The sequence below is a fragment of the Haplochromis burtoni genome, unplaced genomic scaffold (assembly GCF_018398535.1).
Source record: "Haplochromis burtoni strain Fernald_Lab_line unplaced genomic scaffold, NCSU_Asbu1 Contig_407, whole genome shotgun sequence".
NCBI lineage: Eukaryota > Metazoa > Chordata > Actinopteri > Cichliformes > Cichlidae > Haplochromis > Haplochromis burtoni.
In genome coordinates, this window is record NW_024582768.1 from 207,392 (window position 1) to 223,113 (window position 15,722).

The window sequence follows — 15,722 nt, forward strand, 5'->3', positions numbered from 1 at the left end:
TGTGTATAAAGCGAGTAGAGCAGTGGACTAAGCACGCAGCCCTGTGGCGACCCAGTGCTTAGATTTAGGGCTGGAGATGTGTAACATCCCACTCTCACTCTGTCTGCGGTCGGTGAGGAAGCTATTGATCCACTTACAGGTGCTGTGAGGAAGCCCTAGGTCTTTTAGCTTGGCGTCCAGTTTGTACTGAAGAATGGTGTTAAATGCCGAGCTATAATCCACAAAGAGCATACGCACATAGCTTCCTTGCCTCTCCAGATGTGTTAATGCTACATTGAGTTCTGTTGCTGTGGCGTCCTCTGTCGATCGGTTTGCTCTGTAGGCAAACTGGTGTGGGTCAAGGCTGCTGGGTAGGGCTGGGTAGGGCTGCTGTGATGTGGTAACGCACAAGTTTCTCAAAGCACTTCATCACCACCGGGGTTAGTGCCACTGGTCTATAGTCATTTAGGCTAGAGATATGAGGTTTCTTGGGCAAGGGTATTATGGTGGAGGTCTTGAGGCAGGGTGGGACGTTTGACTGTTCAAGGGATTGGTTAAAAATCCTGGTGAAAATATAGGCAAGCTGGTCTGCGCAGTCTCTCAGCACACGTCCTGGTACACCATCTGGGCCGGCTGCCTTCCTCAGGTTAACAGCCCGCAGGGTGCGCCTCACTTCATGCTCCTCCAGAGTGATGATGGTACTGCTGCTGTGGGCTGTATGGTGTAGCTGTTCCTCTGAGGCATAGGGTGCAGTGACCTCAAAGCGTGTGAAGAAGATGTTCAGCTCCTCCGCCAATGCTGGGTCACCTTCAGCCATACCTGATTTGGACTTGTAGTTTGTCAGCTGCTGGACACCCTGCCACACCAGCCGGCTGTTCTTACTCTCCAGGTGGTTCTCGATCTTCTTCCTATAGTCCGCCTTGGCTTTCTTAATGCCTTTTTTCAGGTTGGCTCTAGCCCTGCTGTAGCTCTCCCTGCTTCCGGACCTGAAGGCGCTGTTCCTCTCTTTTAACAGCTGCTGGACTTCCCGGGTCATCCATGGCTTTTGGTTGGTGTAAACCCGGATCTGCTTGTCTACTGTGACAGTGTCTATACAGTGTTTGATGTAACAGAGGACACTGTTTGTGAACATTTCCAGGTCTTGATGTTGGAAGATATTCCAGTTGGTTCTGTCAAAGCAGTCCTGTAGCTGTTGAGAAGTGCCCTCTGGCCATGTTGTTACAGTTTTAGTGATGGTCGACGCAGTTTTCCTGATTGGGGCATATGCAGGAATTAGGAGCAGGGATAAATGGTCAGATTGGCCCAGATGTGGTAAGGGTCTTGCCCTGTAGCCCTTCTTGATGTTGGAATAGACTTTATCTAAGGTGTTAGCCCCTCTCGTGGCACACTTCACATGCTGGTGGAAATTAGGGATAGCTGTTTTTAAATCCACCTGATTAAAATCACCCGCTATAATGTGCACTGCGTCAGGGTATTTATTGAGTTTATTGTTGATGTTCGTGTGCAAAAGCGCTAGTGCCACGTTAGTATTTGCATCTGGCGGTATGTAAACAGTTGTTATTACCACAACAGTGAACTCCCGTGGAAGATAGATGGGCCTGCATTTGACAGTCAGATATTCTATGTCCGGAGAACAGTGACGGTCTATGATCACTGTGTTAGTACACCAGCTGTTATTCACGTATATGCAGATTCCCCCTCCTTTTCTCTTACCGGAATTGTTTGTTCTATCCTGGCGCTGTGCGGTGTAGCCTGCTAGCTCAATAGCAGAGTCCGGGATGGACTGATGCAGCCAGGACTCAGTGATCAGAAGAATAGAAACCTCATATCTCTAGCCTAAATGACTATAGACCAGTGGCACTAACCCCGGTGGTGATGAAGTGCTTTGATGTGATTGTCCGTTGTTATTTGTAACCTTAGTTCGTCCATCTTGTTCGCCAAGGATCTGACATTCGAGAGATATAAACTCGGGAGCGGTGGTCTAAAAGGCTTCCTCCTTAGCCTGGTTAGCACGCCAGCCCGGCAGCCTCGCTTCCTCCTTCTCTCTCGTCGCCGTCTGCGTCTCCCTCCCGCCGGAATAGTAATCCAATGAGTGCCCGGTCTCCTCGCTACTTCCTGGGGTGGCAGTCGGCTAAGCAGGGTATTAAGAAGGAGTATCCTTTCTCCCAGTCACACTTTCACAAGTGTCACAATTTCTTGTCTGTCTTCAGAACGCCTGCGGTACAGTGCCAGCATGATATAATGATAATCACCTTTGCCAGTCTCAGCTTTCATTTGTTGTGATTAATTAGCTGACATATATGGCAACACTAATACATCAGCGATAATGTTTGCTAATAATAACAGCTGAAAGGCAGACCTCCAGTGATGTGTGGAATGTGACGTGGTTGTTGGAGGATTGCACTTTTTTTTTCTCCCCCATTTCTTCTATTTTGTGTGTGGCTGAGAATTTCCCTCCAAGATCTGTGACTTTACGCCCCTTGTTTCCTCGTTGTATACTGCTGATCAGCACAGGAAATAGAACACTGAACATTGTATTTCACATCAGCCAGCTCTTAGGGAAGAAATTATTGAGATTGTCAGCTTCAGACCTTATGATTATAATCTCTGTAGATTTCCATACTTTTTGTATAGCTTTTCTAATGCTTACGATTCTACATGTTTATGGAAGTTCGCAACAAGGTCAGCAATGGGGGTTGCATGTAATCAGTAGCAAGTTTCAAGTCCATTTCAAGCAAAGCATTTGCTCTTTTACATTCTGTTTACGAGTTCAGCCTCGTGTAAATGCCTCAGCAGTTCCACCCCCACAATGCTTTAAAGTAGCTTTTGATGTTTTTAATGATAAGTTTGTCAGGTGAAAAATTTCAAACAGTGTTTGAGAGGATTTCAGCTGACTTTGCAACAGTGTTTAAGTTTATAGAGCTTCACAGCAAACTGTATATGTATAAATGGCTTTCTGTCCCACAGTGACATATAACTCATTTGGTTATTTGTGTCATTTGAGGATTTAGCAAATGACTAGATGTGTAAGATCACAACTTAATACATCTAAGACCTGTAAAGCAGACTGACTGTTGAACAGGAAAAAAGTAAAGGGCACAGTGTTGGAGTAATAGTAATAACAAATCTGTATAAACACAGGGTTCCTGCAGCTGACACTGCTTGGGCCTTTAAATAATATCATTACTCAATAAATGCTAGTTAGTTAAAACTGTTATCATCTGTCTGGATAAATATGAGTGAATGAATGAACACGTTTAGCTCTACTTTAACCTGTTCACTGTTTGTCCCTCGTTGGCTTCTTTTATAGACGATCGTAAAGATGGAACAATAGCAGAACTGCAGGAACAGCTGAGAGACGTGATGTTTTATCTGGAGACCCAGCAGCAGATTGAACATCTTCCACCAGAGGCTCGCAGTGAAATTCAAGAGGGACAGATCAACATCCCAGCCAGCCCATCTGACGGCGCTCTGGGTTCGGCAGGAGCAGGCCCTTCCTCTGGCAGGGGCAGAAGAGGCCGAGGCAGGAAGAGGAAGTAGGCATGGCCTAAACTCAACTGGAACATGCTAGAAACTGTGTTGCTGCTTCTCACTGTGGACATGTTTGTGACTGAGCCCAGCCCTTTATTCAATGTGTATCTGCATTATTGTAATTCTCAATAGGGTAAAGGCAGAAAGAAGGAGTAAATGTTGATAATATTTACCTGCACATTTTCCTAGCATAACTCCTAGCTCCTACAAGAAGAGCATAAGAGAGGATCGCTCAGTCACTCAAAACATCAGTGTGATCTAAATGTCCTCTTCTCTTTCCAAAACTTAAAAGTATATATATTGATCACAATTTATATTTATTTGATCAGAAATATTTCATCTGTGCCCAGGTAGTACCATATTATAGTACTTCTTTTCAAACACTGCGTGATCTTTTTATTATCTTAAAATGCAAAGATGGTTCTTTTACAAGTGAGAGAAGAATCAAGGAAATTTATGTCCACATTTTCTGAGTTTTTCCTTCATTTCTTTGGACTCGGCTGTTTCATCTGTTATGTTCCAATGGTTTTTTTGTTTCTCTTTTTGTTCCTCCACTTTAAGTAGAAACACTCGTCAGAGAACATGGAGGAGAAAATGCCTTTTTCAGCAGTGCATTGTATTGGGACAGGAGTCAGTGTTCACAGAATGCACAGTATTTTTGTATGAGGAACAGGAAGCATGTTTTGCCATGTTTTCACCATCTAGGTTAGTGATTCCCAACCACTAGTACAACTTGTGTACCTCAGAGGATTCTACAGCATTACCAGGAAGTAGTTCAAAGGATTGTGTATGTTTGCTAATGATTTATTGAAACTATGTGGATCATGATTTACTGCTCCTTCCATCAATCTGTATTGTCCCAGTATCCCTTATTTTCCAGCTAATTTCCTGGAAATCTTTCTCAGAATTTCTCCCATAATATTCCCAAGACTGTAGTTATTGACTCTAAAACTACAGTCTAATATGATTTTTTTTAATTTACCCTTTAAAACTCTTAATATTACTGGCTGCTATTCTATTATTCCTCCATTTAAAGATGATTTTAAATTACAAATATTGTGCCATTTGATGACATTGACCTTTGGCTCTAAGACATTATGATAAGCATCTGTATTATTATGCCATATAAACATTAAGATTTTCAGAGAAATTATTAAAATAACCAGGGTACATTAGTTGTACCCTGGTTATGTGTTAAATACAATACCATACCAGAAAAACGCCAGAAGCAACTGTGACCTTTGCAGTTACAATCCTGAACATGGTGTCATAACCTAGATGATGAAATAAGTGACTCAGCTCCCTCCTTGAATACTAAGATTTTTTTCCCTTGCAAAATGTTCACAATAAAGTTTTAGATGAATCCCTAAGGCCTTAATTAAAAACTGGTGCAGAAAGCACACATTGATTTTTTTTTTGGATTTTTTTTTTTTATTAAACAGCCACTCAAAAGATCATTCTATGCAAAAGATTCTTTACAGCCCTCTAAAAGGAACATAATAATTTCAGAAATATGAGATTTGCTGTCAGTTATTTGAGATGCTAACTGTGACATTGTCTGACAAGATATTTCACGCATATAGCCAGTGACGGCCAACAGGAACCAAGCTTGCTGGTTACTGTTGTTTGTAGACATGAGTATAGTATCGCTCTCGAAAGTTAAATGAAAAGATGTTTTTTCACAGTGATCATCAAGAGAAAAGCTGGAATGTACCTGTAGCGACTTCTTTGAGAGAGGAGATAAAGAGCTGTTTTTTTCAGCCATAGAAGCTTTCATTTAAAAACAAAATACGGCAAGTCATGCTCCTGAAAACATCAGTTCATGCTGGGGTTTTGTTGTTTGTTTTCTTGCCATGAAAGTGTTCAGTTTTTTGTTGTTAACACTAAAACTGTGCTGCCACTTTCAATAAAACATTTTCTGAAGTTTTTCTTGTTCTGGGGTAAAAAGTGTGTTAAGCTGAAACAGATGCATACTAGGTTGCCGTCAAGTGACGAATGATCTTTGTTGAAATGACATACTACGCAGCTGTGATGTTAAAGTGCAGACTGTCAGATCTACCACAAGGAAGATGCAGTCATATCTAACTAATCCTTCTGCAGTCTACTGCATTCACAGTTTATTACCAGCAGCCTGTTGAAAGTAAACTGTGTACATAGTTGGGAAACACAGACACACTGACAGATTAAAAAGCTTGGTCTTCGTAGACACACCATCTACCTGGTAATTGGCATGCATTTCTCTCTACACTCCAAGACAAGTTTTAGGAACATGTCATTTGTCACACACTATACCTCCCCCCTGATGACATTTCAATCCTGTGCCTGTGTTTAGTAACAACTGTAGTCACAGGCAAATGATACTGCATGCAAACATTTTCCACACCTTTTATTTTTCTATTTATATCCCCAAGTATGGCCTCTGTTTCATCAGCCAGTGGAACTACAAGGGTCAGACATTTCAAGTTATTGATTAATCCTTGAGGAAAAATCATCAAATCAGGAGCAAGCTGGTTAGTTTCCAGCAGCCCTAAATGTCCCCAAATATTTCCCTAAACAACATTTACAATCATATAGAGAGGAAATAAATGCAACGATTATTGGGGTTTTCTCTATGTTATTATAGGGTCTTTACCTTACACCTTGTGGCAGCTGTTGTGATTTGGCGCTATATAAATAAAATTGAATTGACTTGAATGTGTGGTCTAAATTTAAGGAAAACAAGCCTCCTGAAATCTTCCTTACATCAAGTATATGAGATCTTTTGCACCAATATACAAATAAGTCCACCGTGATAAATGCTAATGAGAAACAAAGTCTGTGGGTTCTCGTGAGATGATTGACATTTCCCGTTTCTCATTACTGGCATAGCCAAGAAGAAACCAAAACCACGTCAACAAATTCTGAACGCATTGTTTGTTGACTTGATTACCAGAAGTTAAAAAGATATGTGTGTCACCTAAGATATCATTTTAATCGTGGGAATGAAAGTACTTGGGGTACATTTGAGCTGTTTTCTAACCACGTGTGAAAGCTGATAGCTAACTGTGAAAAAGCCTGAGCTGCAGCTGGACAGAAGAATGCGAGAATAAAAGAGGAAGCCAGAGGAGGAGCCAGCATATGGCCGAGAACAGGATTTAGAGGTAAGATAGTCAGAGGGAAAGGCGCTTCCTGAGTTGAGCTGTTGACTGTATGGACGTTTTCTCTGCTCTCGCCGCTGTGCTGAGCTATGGATTAGTCTTGCACTAAAATTCTTTTTTTTTTTTTTTTAGATGCTTTAGACACGTATAAAGGTAAGTACAAAAAACCTTTTTTTGCCTAACAGCTTTGCAAGCAGAGTGTGCAGCTTGGTGAATCAACTGTTGTGTATGTAAAATACAAAGACAAAGAAAAAGGTTTTAGAAGGATACTAACTTTCTGCGTGAGGCTCATTTGTGTATATTTGCTCAACTTTCCACGGCCAAAACACACGAAACAAGAAAGAACTGCTCACTACAAAGAGATATTTTTGTAAGTCAACTTCATGAGCAATAAAATCTCTGGCATGCCGTATCTTTCAGGTGGAAAAGACTAGAAAGAGATATCAAAGAGCACAGATACAGTCTTTCTACCCTCACGTGCTGTCCTGAATTCTTTTATGCTGAAGTAAAAGAGGCTTGGACACAGGGGTATTATAACTTTTCCGGAAATGACGCTGCCTCTTTGCCAAGATGAACAAGCCAACTCAGATTCCAATCATTGTTCATGTGCTCTGCTCAGTTCTCATTGACATTAATGCTGGCACCAAAAACTTTTAGCAGAAGTTATTTTCTATCCTGTAGTGCGATTGTGTTAATTTATATGTGACACTTGTCTGCTGTCTTGAGCTCTTCTGTAACTCACTTAAAGTTCCTCCTTTCCTATAGCCTGTGCGCTATAATACTGCAGATGGCCTTTGCGCTACAGTTTCTGTGTGTGCAGAATACCCAAAGGAGTACATCAAGTACACCATCAGAGGGTCAACCTGACAGCCTTTGATGACCAAAAACGGTTACAAATGCAAGCTTGTAACCACAGCCTACTTCAGAACCTCAAGCGCACGAGTTTGCAGAACTTATGAAGTTTACGATTCCTGTGAAGGTTGCACTCACTTGTTTGCGTTTTGGTTTGCCATAGAAGGTTCTAGTAGAGGGTTCACTTCACTCTTCGTGGAACAACATTTCCAAAATGAATCTGAATATTGGTTTTGAAGAAAAACAAAACAGCTCTGTGAAAAAACCCCCAAAACAAACCCATAAATAAATGAATAAAATACAAAAAAATCAGCCTAAAATATTAAATAGATTAATTAAATTCAATAAAAATGTAGCATACTAAACCTCAAAAGGAACAGTGATCTTTATCTTCTAACCCTACCGGAAATGCTGGCTACATTTTTAACAGCCACTGAAGCTGCATGTGTCATCCTTCTTTTGTTTTTCTTCACTGTTATATCTGCAGCTATTTCTCACATTTGGTCTCTCTTCCTTGCCATTTTTGCCACCCTGCTGTTCTCAGAATTCATTTCCTCACGTGCAAATTTCATGCAGCTGTGAGTTCCAGTATGCTTCAAAATATAGGAGCAGCTTTAATGTTAGTGTCTTCTGACGTCCACCACTTCAGTATCTAATATCAGTGTGGGGTTAGCGTGGGAGGATCTTACTTAAATTGAGCAAAGATTTTTTTTTTTTTTTAAGAGAAAGGAGGACTGGGTGTATAAGTTGAGCTCTTCTTATTTGGATGCTTAGAAAGTCCTTTCTTTTTCATGAACACTAAAAATAAAGATATACTGTATATATAATTAAAACATGGCAATATTTCAACACTTATGTGTTATTTACAAAAGTTACAATAGATTAGCGAGTGCCAGTAGATTATCTTGCTGTGTCTAAAAATCCACTGCTTCTACTGGTGAGATTAAAAGTGTACTGTATATGTAGCAGCCTAGCTTCCCCCTGTTTCCAGTCATTTCATGCTAAGTTTATGCTAATTGGCTCTTGGGGGGAAAGTTCCAAACCCATATGATACTGGTATCAATTTTGTCATCTATGGCTCATGCAAAACTTATACCAAGGGATACAAAACAACCATAGATATACAGAAAATGACGATAAAGCTAGAATACACTAACTTAGCAAAGAAGAAAATAATGTGTATTTCATCTAGTAAATAAGCTGACATTAATACAGTGCACATTTAGCATTGCTGTTCAATAAATTTTCAGTACACAGTTCTTATTTGACAGGGTAACATAATAGAGCATGGCTGCTTAAAGACAGATATTTCCCCAATAAATGCAAAAGTCTTAATTTCTTTATGAAAATGAGAAATAGAAGCAAACTGAAACTTGCAAACATCCATGGAAATGCAGTATATAAGGAGAAAAAAAGTTGTACAATTCTATTGAGCTTGAAAGTCGAAGTCAGTATTTTAATTGACCACCTTTATGCTTCAACACAGCTTGAATTCTCTTAAGCAAGCCTTCTCGTAATTACTTTAACCTCCTACGACCCGAACTCTTCCACAGCATGCATTTTTAATTTCTCTTTGATATTTGGGCATATTGGGGCCCGATGAATGTAAAAACAAAGAATTACCAGTTTGTTTGTTTTTTACCTTATTTTTATTTTTAAGAAAAATAAGAGCCACATATGAGGATATTCGTTTAAAAGTATTTTGGTCTAAATAACCCAAAATGTGATGTCCACATATGTGGATGCCAGGGAGGTTAAGTAGTCTTTAGGAATGGTTCTCCAGCCTTCTTGAAGGACATTCCAAAGCTCTTTGGGTTTTGGCTGGCTTTGGTTCCATTTTCTGTCAAGATTATCCTGCACTGCTTTAATAATATTAGGACTGCGCTCTTGATCAATCCAAGACTAATACTAATACTAATGGTATTCCAGCTATCAAGGTATACGTTGAATGCAATAGCAGTGTGTCTGAGATCATTATTCAGCTGAAAAACAAAACTGTTGCCAGTCAGATGCTTCCAAGATAGTATTGCATAGTGGATCAAGATCTGATGGTATTTTTCTGCATTTATAATTTCATAAATTGTGACAAGATCCCCAACACACTGGGTGAAATGTAGTCCCAAAATATGTCAGAGCCACCATCAAGTTTTATAGATGCCCGTAGATACTCACTCTTCCACCTCCACGCATACCGACGATATCTACAGAGTCAGTGTTGCCATTAATTTCCAGTTTCCAGTTCTTGTGTAATTTTATTATATCTCAGCCTGTTTTTCCAGTTTCTAAGTGACAGCCACCCTTCCACTGAAAGCATTTCTAATGAGGCTTCAGCGAACAGTAGATGGATCAACTGAAAGGCCAGATGCATCTCTCAGGTCTTGTGTCAGGTCTTTGCTGGAGTTTTTCCTATTTCGTAAGGACATGACTTTCAGATACCATTCATCTGCAATCGGTAGTTTTGAAGGCCTGCCACTTCTTCTTTTGTCCTCTGCTTGTTCCGTTTCCTCAAATTGTTCACGACACACTGCAAACCATGCTAACGTATGCGAGAATATCTGACAGATATAAGTTTTTGGCTGATAAAAATCACCTTGCTGGTGAAAAAAAAAAAAATAGATTTTTTTTTTTTTTTTTTTTTTACATCATCCGTTTCGTTTCCTGTTCCTATGTGACCATGATGAGTAAGATATTATTAACCCTGATTCTTGGGCCAGTCTGGGGAAGCAGAAAGGCAACACTGAAAACAGAAACCCCCTTTTCAGGTAAATAAGAAGACTAAAGCCTTCAAAACCACTATTAAAGGAAACTTTGGAGGAAGTTGATGTCTTGCGTCATAGGGACTGGAATCAAAATTAAGATTAGGGAAAATGAGTTTTCCCCAAAACTGGATTTCTCATTGCTGATTCTATCATATTGAACTGGTGCATAAAAATGTAACATGTTTTTATTTTTTGTTCAAACCACAGAAAATTAGCTGAAATGTTCACATATCCTATACATAAGTTACACATTGCTAAAAAGCAATCAAAGAAAAGATTTATAACATAGCAAAGTTGAATATCTGAAAAATATGTTCCGTTATACACTCAGCACTTGGTTGTGGGCTCCTCTGCTGCAGAGTTTTTACTGGTCATGGTCAGCAAACCATTAGTAGTAGTTTTGGTACCGTGGGCACGTGCTGAGTCCTGTCAGAAAAGTAAAACTGGTTACTCCATACAGCTTTTCAGCAGCACAAAGTGCTCTCAAATCTTCTGGTAGATGGCTGCATTACATTTGGACTTGGTAAAACACAGTGGACCAATCATCAGCAACACCAGCAGATGGATGGTTCCTCAGATTATCACAGACTGTGGAAACTTCACACTAAACTTCAAACATCTTGAATCTGTGCTTTTCCACTCTTCCTCCAGAATCTAAGTTATCCAAAAATGCAAAGTTTACTTTGACCTAAGTAGAAGACTTTGGACTACTGTGAACTTTTTAAGATGCACTGGTGTAGTTTCTTCAAAGTCCTTTATTTCCTCTCTGCAGATGAGTGACCGAGACAGCAGCATCTCTGCCTCTCAAACAGAGGGAGAATTCGAGGGAGAGATGGATGAAGAGCTTGAGGGAGACACGGAGATGGAAGAAGAGAAAAGTGAGAATGGGAGAGGCAGTCCGGCCCCCAGTCTCTCCAACATCTCCTCCACTCTGCGCGCCGTTATACGCATCAAACAGAAGTACCAAGCGATGAAGAAACGGCGTCAAGAGATGGCCCTGGGGGGCCAGTGTCCCCTCACAGGCGCCCCAGGACGAACCAGCCCCAAAATCTTCACCTTTGATGGAATCACCCCCACTGCCTTCTCCTCTCCATCATCCAGCATCCCACAGAGGAAGAAGAGGAGGAAGAAGAAACGGGTGTTGTTTCCCGAAGGAGGGAGACGAAGGGCTGCACCAAAGCAGGACCGCAGCCGAGCCAAATATTGCCTGTATCTGCTCTTTGCCATCGTCTTTCTCCAGGTAAATAAATAACAACACATTTTCCAACAAGTGGTGGAATGCTTCTCTAATGTGCTCCTCTGACCTTTTTCTGGTGCCATTAAGAATTTGATTTACAAAAACATTGAATGAATGAATGAATGAATGAATGAATGAATAGCTTCCATTATTATGACTCATCTCTTGCTAGTCTGCTTCTTTTGTCGCCAGCTACAGTATAAATAGGGAGGGCGGGAAAATTGTGCTATCTTCAGCTCATGTGTATGATTAAATATAGACCTTCTACTTGCTCAGTCATGTCCTAATTCATTCAGACGAGAAATACAACATGCCATGAATCAGTCTAAGGTGTGTTCATCTTTGAGGAACCTTGAGGCACTGTTCAGCAGAGATTGGTTAATCCAGCCGTCACCGAGCTGCTTTATTGTCACGTGTATCTTGCAGCTTTGTTTATGGTTTATTTTGCCATTTCAAATGTAAATATTTAAAACTGGTCCAAGTGTATTTCCTGTTCTAGTTTGCCAAAGTGAGAAGCTGGGCGGAAATCACTCTCAGCTGTTTGCCGTATAACTCCAAGGAGATAATCTGTATATCAGTATATTTATATATTTCTAAAGATATACAGTCATGCCAAAAAGAACATTTTCACAGAACGCCATATAGTCCTGTGAATGTAGTATTTATACAGTAGTATGCTTGCTGAAATTTGGATACTCTATAAAAAACACATATTTGGTGGAGTGAAATTGAGGTTTAAAAACTGTAAGAAATATGGTCCCTTCGAGGACATAGCCACACACCTCACTGTCTAATCACCCTGCATATTTAATACTTTACTTAGTGCAGAAATATTATTATTAACAGTTTAATTTCAAAATTAAATAATTCTGTATACTATTAATTAAATTGGATTTATGACGTTAGCAGTAGACTGGCTGCTACGCAGAACTTTTCTGCTTAAACACTCAAAGTAGAACAACTGTCATTCACACATGCATTCCTATCTAAAGATTCACACTGATGAATACATCAGGAGCAACTTTGGATTCAGTATCCTTGGGCAAGATAATCAATCTAGAACAACTATAGTCTTCTGTTAAGCAGATGATGTGCTTTGCCTCCTGAGCAACAGGCACCCCTACTTTCACTTCGTAACACTTCATAACGCATGCGTCTGTAAACGTGTCAGTTATTTCTTCCCCAACACAGCAGTGAGATTGTGTTTTACCTTTGGCAAAATTTGAATTGCTAATATATGAATTGATCTAGTACAATAAACTGTGTTTATTGTACTAAACCAGGAAATTGGGGGATTTCTTTTGTTTTCAATAAGAAGATGTTTTTTTAAACTGTATATTCTGACATATCTGGAAGTTTAATGATTGAAATTCAACAAGTTTATTAGCATTATATTCTACATTTATTTAAGTACAAAATTGTTCTTCTTTTTAAAACCTTCTGAAGTTTCACTTTATATGTAATACTGTCTATATAAAGGTTCAAGGACTGCAGCTGAGTCTAAAATAATTCTTTGTTTTCAGTGTTCTTGGTCCAAGGAGTGCATCTATTTTTAATGAATCCTCGAAATGCCCCTGCACTCGGCTATATTCTTAATAGCTGTGGTTTGTTTCTTTCAGGTCTACAACGCCATAGAGAACCTGGATGACCACGTTCTTAGATATGACCTGGAGGGATTAGAGAAGACACTGAGGAGGGAAGTGTTTGGGCAGCAGGGAGCTGTGGAGAGCCTGCTGTCCCACCTGAAGGACTACCTGTCTACCTACGTCCACAACAAGCCTCTGGTGGTATCCCTGCACGGCCCGACCGGGGTAGGTAAGAGCCACCTGGGACGCCTACTGGCCGGACATTTCCGCTCCGTGGTGGGTGACACGCTTGTGCTGCAGTACTATGTGCTCCACCACTGCCCCCAGGAGGCGAACGCCCTGCAGTGTGCCAGTGACCTCTCAGCTCAAATCTCGGAGATGGTGGAACGAGCCGAGGAGGAGGAGAAAATTCCGCTCTTCATCTTCGACGAGGCAGAGCACATGCACCACGAGATCCTAGACACGCTGTTGCAGCTCGTGTCCTCCAACCAGTCCAATGAATACCTGAATGCTATTTACCTGTTTCTAAGCAACCTGGGTCATGCACACATCACCAAACATATGCTGCACAACTCTTCGAGTATTTCCATGGCGATGACAGCATCAGGTCGTCATAGCAATCTGGTAAAAGAGCTGACTCCTATTTTACGTAGCATGCTGGAAGAGCTTCACCCGCTTTGGACAGAGGCTGATATCTTACCTCTCAGTCTTTTGGAGAAAGGTCACGTAATGGAGTGCTTCCTGGACGAAATTACTCGAGAGGGATTCTACCCGGATCATGCTAACATAGAGCGGCTTGCGGGGGAGATTGAATACTACCCTGCAGTAGGGGGGCACGAATATTCCCAGACAGGCTGCAAGCAAGTGGTGGCTAAAGTCAACCTGCTGTGACATGCTCTTGTTTGCATTCTTTTAAACATGAAGAAAAGGGATTGAATTTACAATTATGAAACTTGAATGACACGATTCAAAGCCAACGCTTTTAAGAGTGGTTTTGTAAGAATGTAATAAAAAAAAAATTCACACACAAAAAGGTGGGGATATTAAACTTTGTTGGGGGAAACAAGGAATAAATTTGGTGAACACTAAAAATGCGGCAGGCAGTCCCTGAAGGGTGGGTTCACCCAGTCTACATAAATAAAAGATGATTTAAGTTCCCTGTTGTTGTATCTCCCAAATACCTCTGAATAGCTGCATAGAAACAGGAGAACACCTAGACATCAGTACAGTGCTGGTTCACAGAGGAAATTTCAGTAACTCCAGGGACAGTTCACCTAGCACTACCAGTAAGTAAAATGTAACTGTCTAATTAAACCAATCCAAACACTTAATGAACTGGCACAAAGGTATGTTCAGACATTCAGACACTGCTATGAGTTTCTGGTTTGACCACCTTGACATTTGGAGCAGACACAAAAGAATCTGGGAGGATAAATCCCACTGACTGTTCTTCTGTATACATAAATCAGGCCTGGGCTGTGGTCGAAACCCTCAGTTATTGGACTGTGCTTTAAATCAGGCTCTAGGTGCTGTCCCTTGCCTACAGATTGAGTATCAGTCAGTGTCTGTTACACTCATGGTGAATTTTTTTTAATTGATTTTTAAATGTGGGGCATTATATATATCTATCTATCTAGTCATGAATGCTAATAAAGAAAAACAAGTGAAGGATATACACCTTACTAATGGTCTTTTGTGGTATTGAGAAATCTCCTGGATAAGGATGACAGGAGGACATGCACTGGAGCTGTGTAAAATTAATATTCACTCATTTATGAAGGAAGAAGTTCATAATGCAAAAGTTACTAATACCTATTACAGGATGTTCACAGGATGTGTGACAGATGATGCAAGACAGCGCAAGAGCACATGGTAGCAAAGTGTCTTTGAAGGCAATCAATATATTTGAAGTCTGGTCTCTGGTAGGGTCATCCAAACAAAGACAGCACAGATGGGCATCACCATATATGTTAAATTGGACCCATTATATTTTTCCTTATTTTCTTTTATATATTAATATTTTATTTATTTTCATTATTTCATTATTTTTATTTTACTTATACTATATATAAATTCCCTATATATAATACACACCCAGTTACATTGGAGGATGATCATACTAAATGTATTTGCATAAAATGACATCAATGTAGTGCTCTAAATGCTCTTTCTGTTTTTTTCCTGCTCTTCTTGCTTCTGATGTTAATTAGAATTGGTATGGGAAGACAACTTTGAATGGGAAGGAGCTAAAAACCTCTTGTTCCAGACAGTGGAAGAATTGAGGGGCTCCACCAAAGCCCAGCACAAGTAAACCGTGAATCATGTAAAGGTACTTTATCAAAGTACAAGAACTTGCTAGTACCTGGGTGGAAATGACCATATTGTTTAAGGTATCTTTCAGTCCAATTGATATCAACTTTATGTGCAGAATTCACCACTTTAAACACCAACACTATTCTTCTTGATGCAAGTGCAACTTTAAAAGAATATTTTTATACTTTAAGAAATCTGTTTTCTTCTCAACAGACATGGCACGACGGATAGCGCATAACATTTGTCATGAAGCTAGTGGCACAAACTAGCTAGCTCAGTTTAGCAATAAGGTGGCTACAGATTAACAACTAGCTTAACAGCCCCATGT

General features: G+C 40.3%; 2 protein-coding genes across 3 annotated transcripts in view; both read left to right on the top strand.

Annotated features, from left to right (window-relative positions):
- The window catches only part of LOC102312271 (BRCA1 associated protein), a 24,021-nt gene extending 18,604 nt beyond the window's left edge, over positions 1 to 5,417 (top strand). The window contains exon 13 of the mRNA XM_005944607.3: positions 3,290 to 5,417. Within this exon, the coding sequence (XP_005944669.1) occupies positions 3,290 to 3,519 (230 nt within the window). The 3' untranslated portion in view covers positions 3,520 to 5,417. The remainder of the gene's footprint in view (positions 1 to 3,289) is intronic.
- Positions 5,418 to 6,199: 782 nt separating this feature from the next.
- tor4aa (torsin family 4, member Aa) lies at positions 6,200 to 14,246 on the top strand. 2 transcript variants are annotated; one of them, XM_005944606.3, is made up of 4 exons: positions 6,200 to 6,650; positions 6,780 to 6,800; positions 11,031 to 11,498; positions 13,115 to 14,246. In XM_005944606.3, the coding sequence occupies exons 3-4, from the start codon at positions 11,031 to 11,033 to the stop codon at positions 13,970 to 13,972; spliced, it is 1,326 nt and encodes a 441-aa protein (XP_005944668.1). In that variant the 5' UTR covers positions 6,200 to 6,650; positions 6,780 to 6,800; the 3' UTR covers positions 13,973 to 14,246. The 2 variants fall into 2 exon arrangements, with proteins under 2 accessions (XP_005944668.1, XP_005944667.1); XM_005944605.3 differs by lacking the exon at positions 6,200 to 6,650 and having other exon boundaries at positions 6,657 to 6,800.
- Positions 14,247 to 15,722: the final 1,476 nt, after the last annotated feature.

Excerpts from the sequence above, each read along its gene's own strand:
- tor4aa (XM_005944606.3), top strand. The coding sequence starts at position 11,031 with ATGAGTGACCGAGACAGCAGCATCTCTGCCTCTCAAACAGAGGGAGAA. Across the intron at positions 11,499-13,114 it reads TTGCCATCGTCTTTCTCCAG|GTCTACAACGCCATAGAGAA; the intron begins GTAAATAAATAA and ends TGTTTCTTTCAG.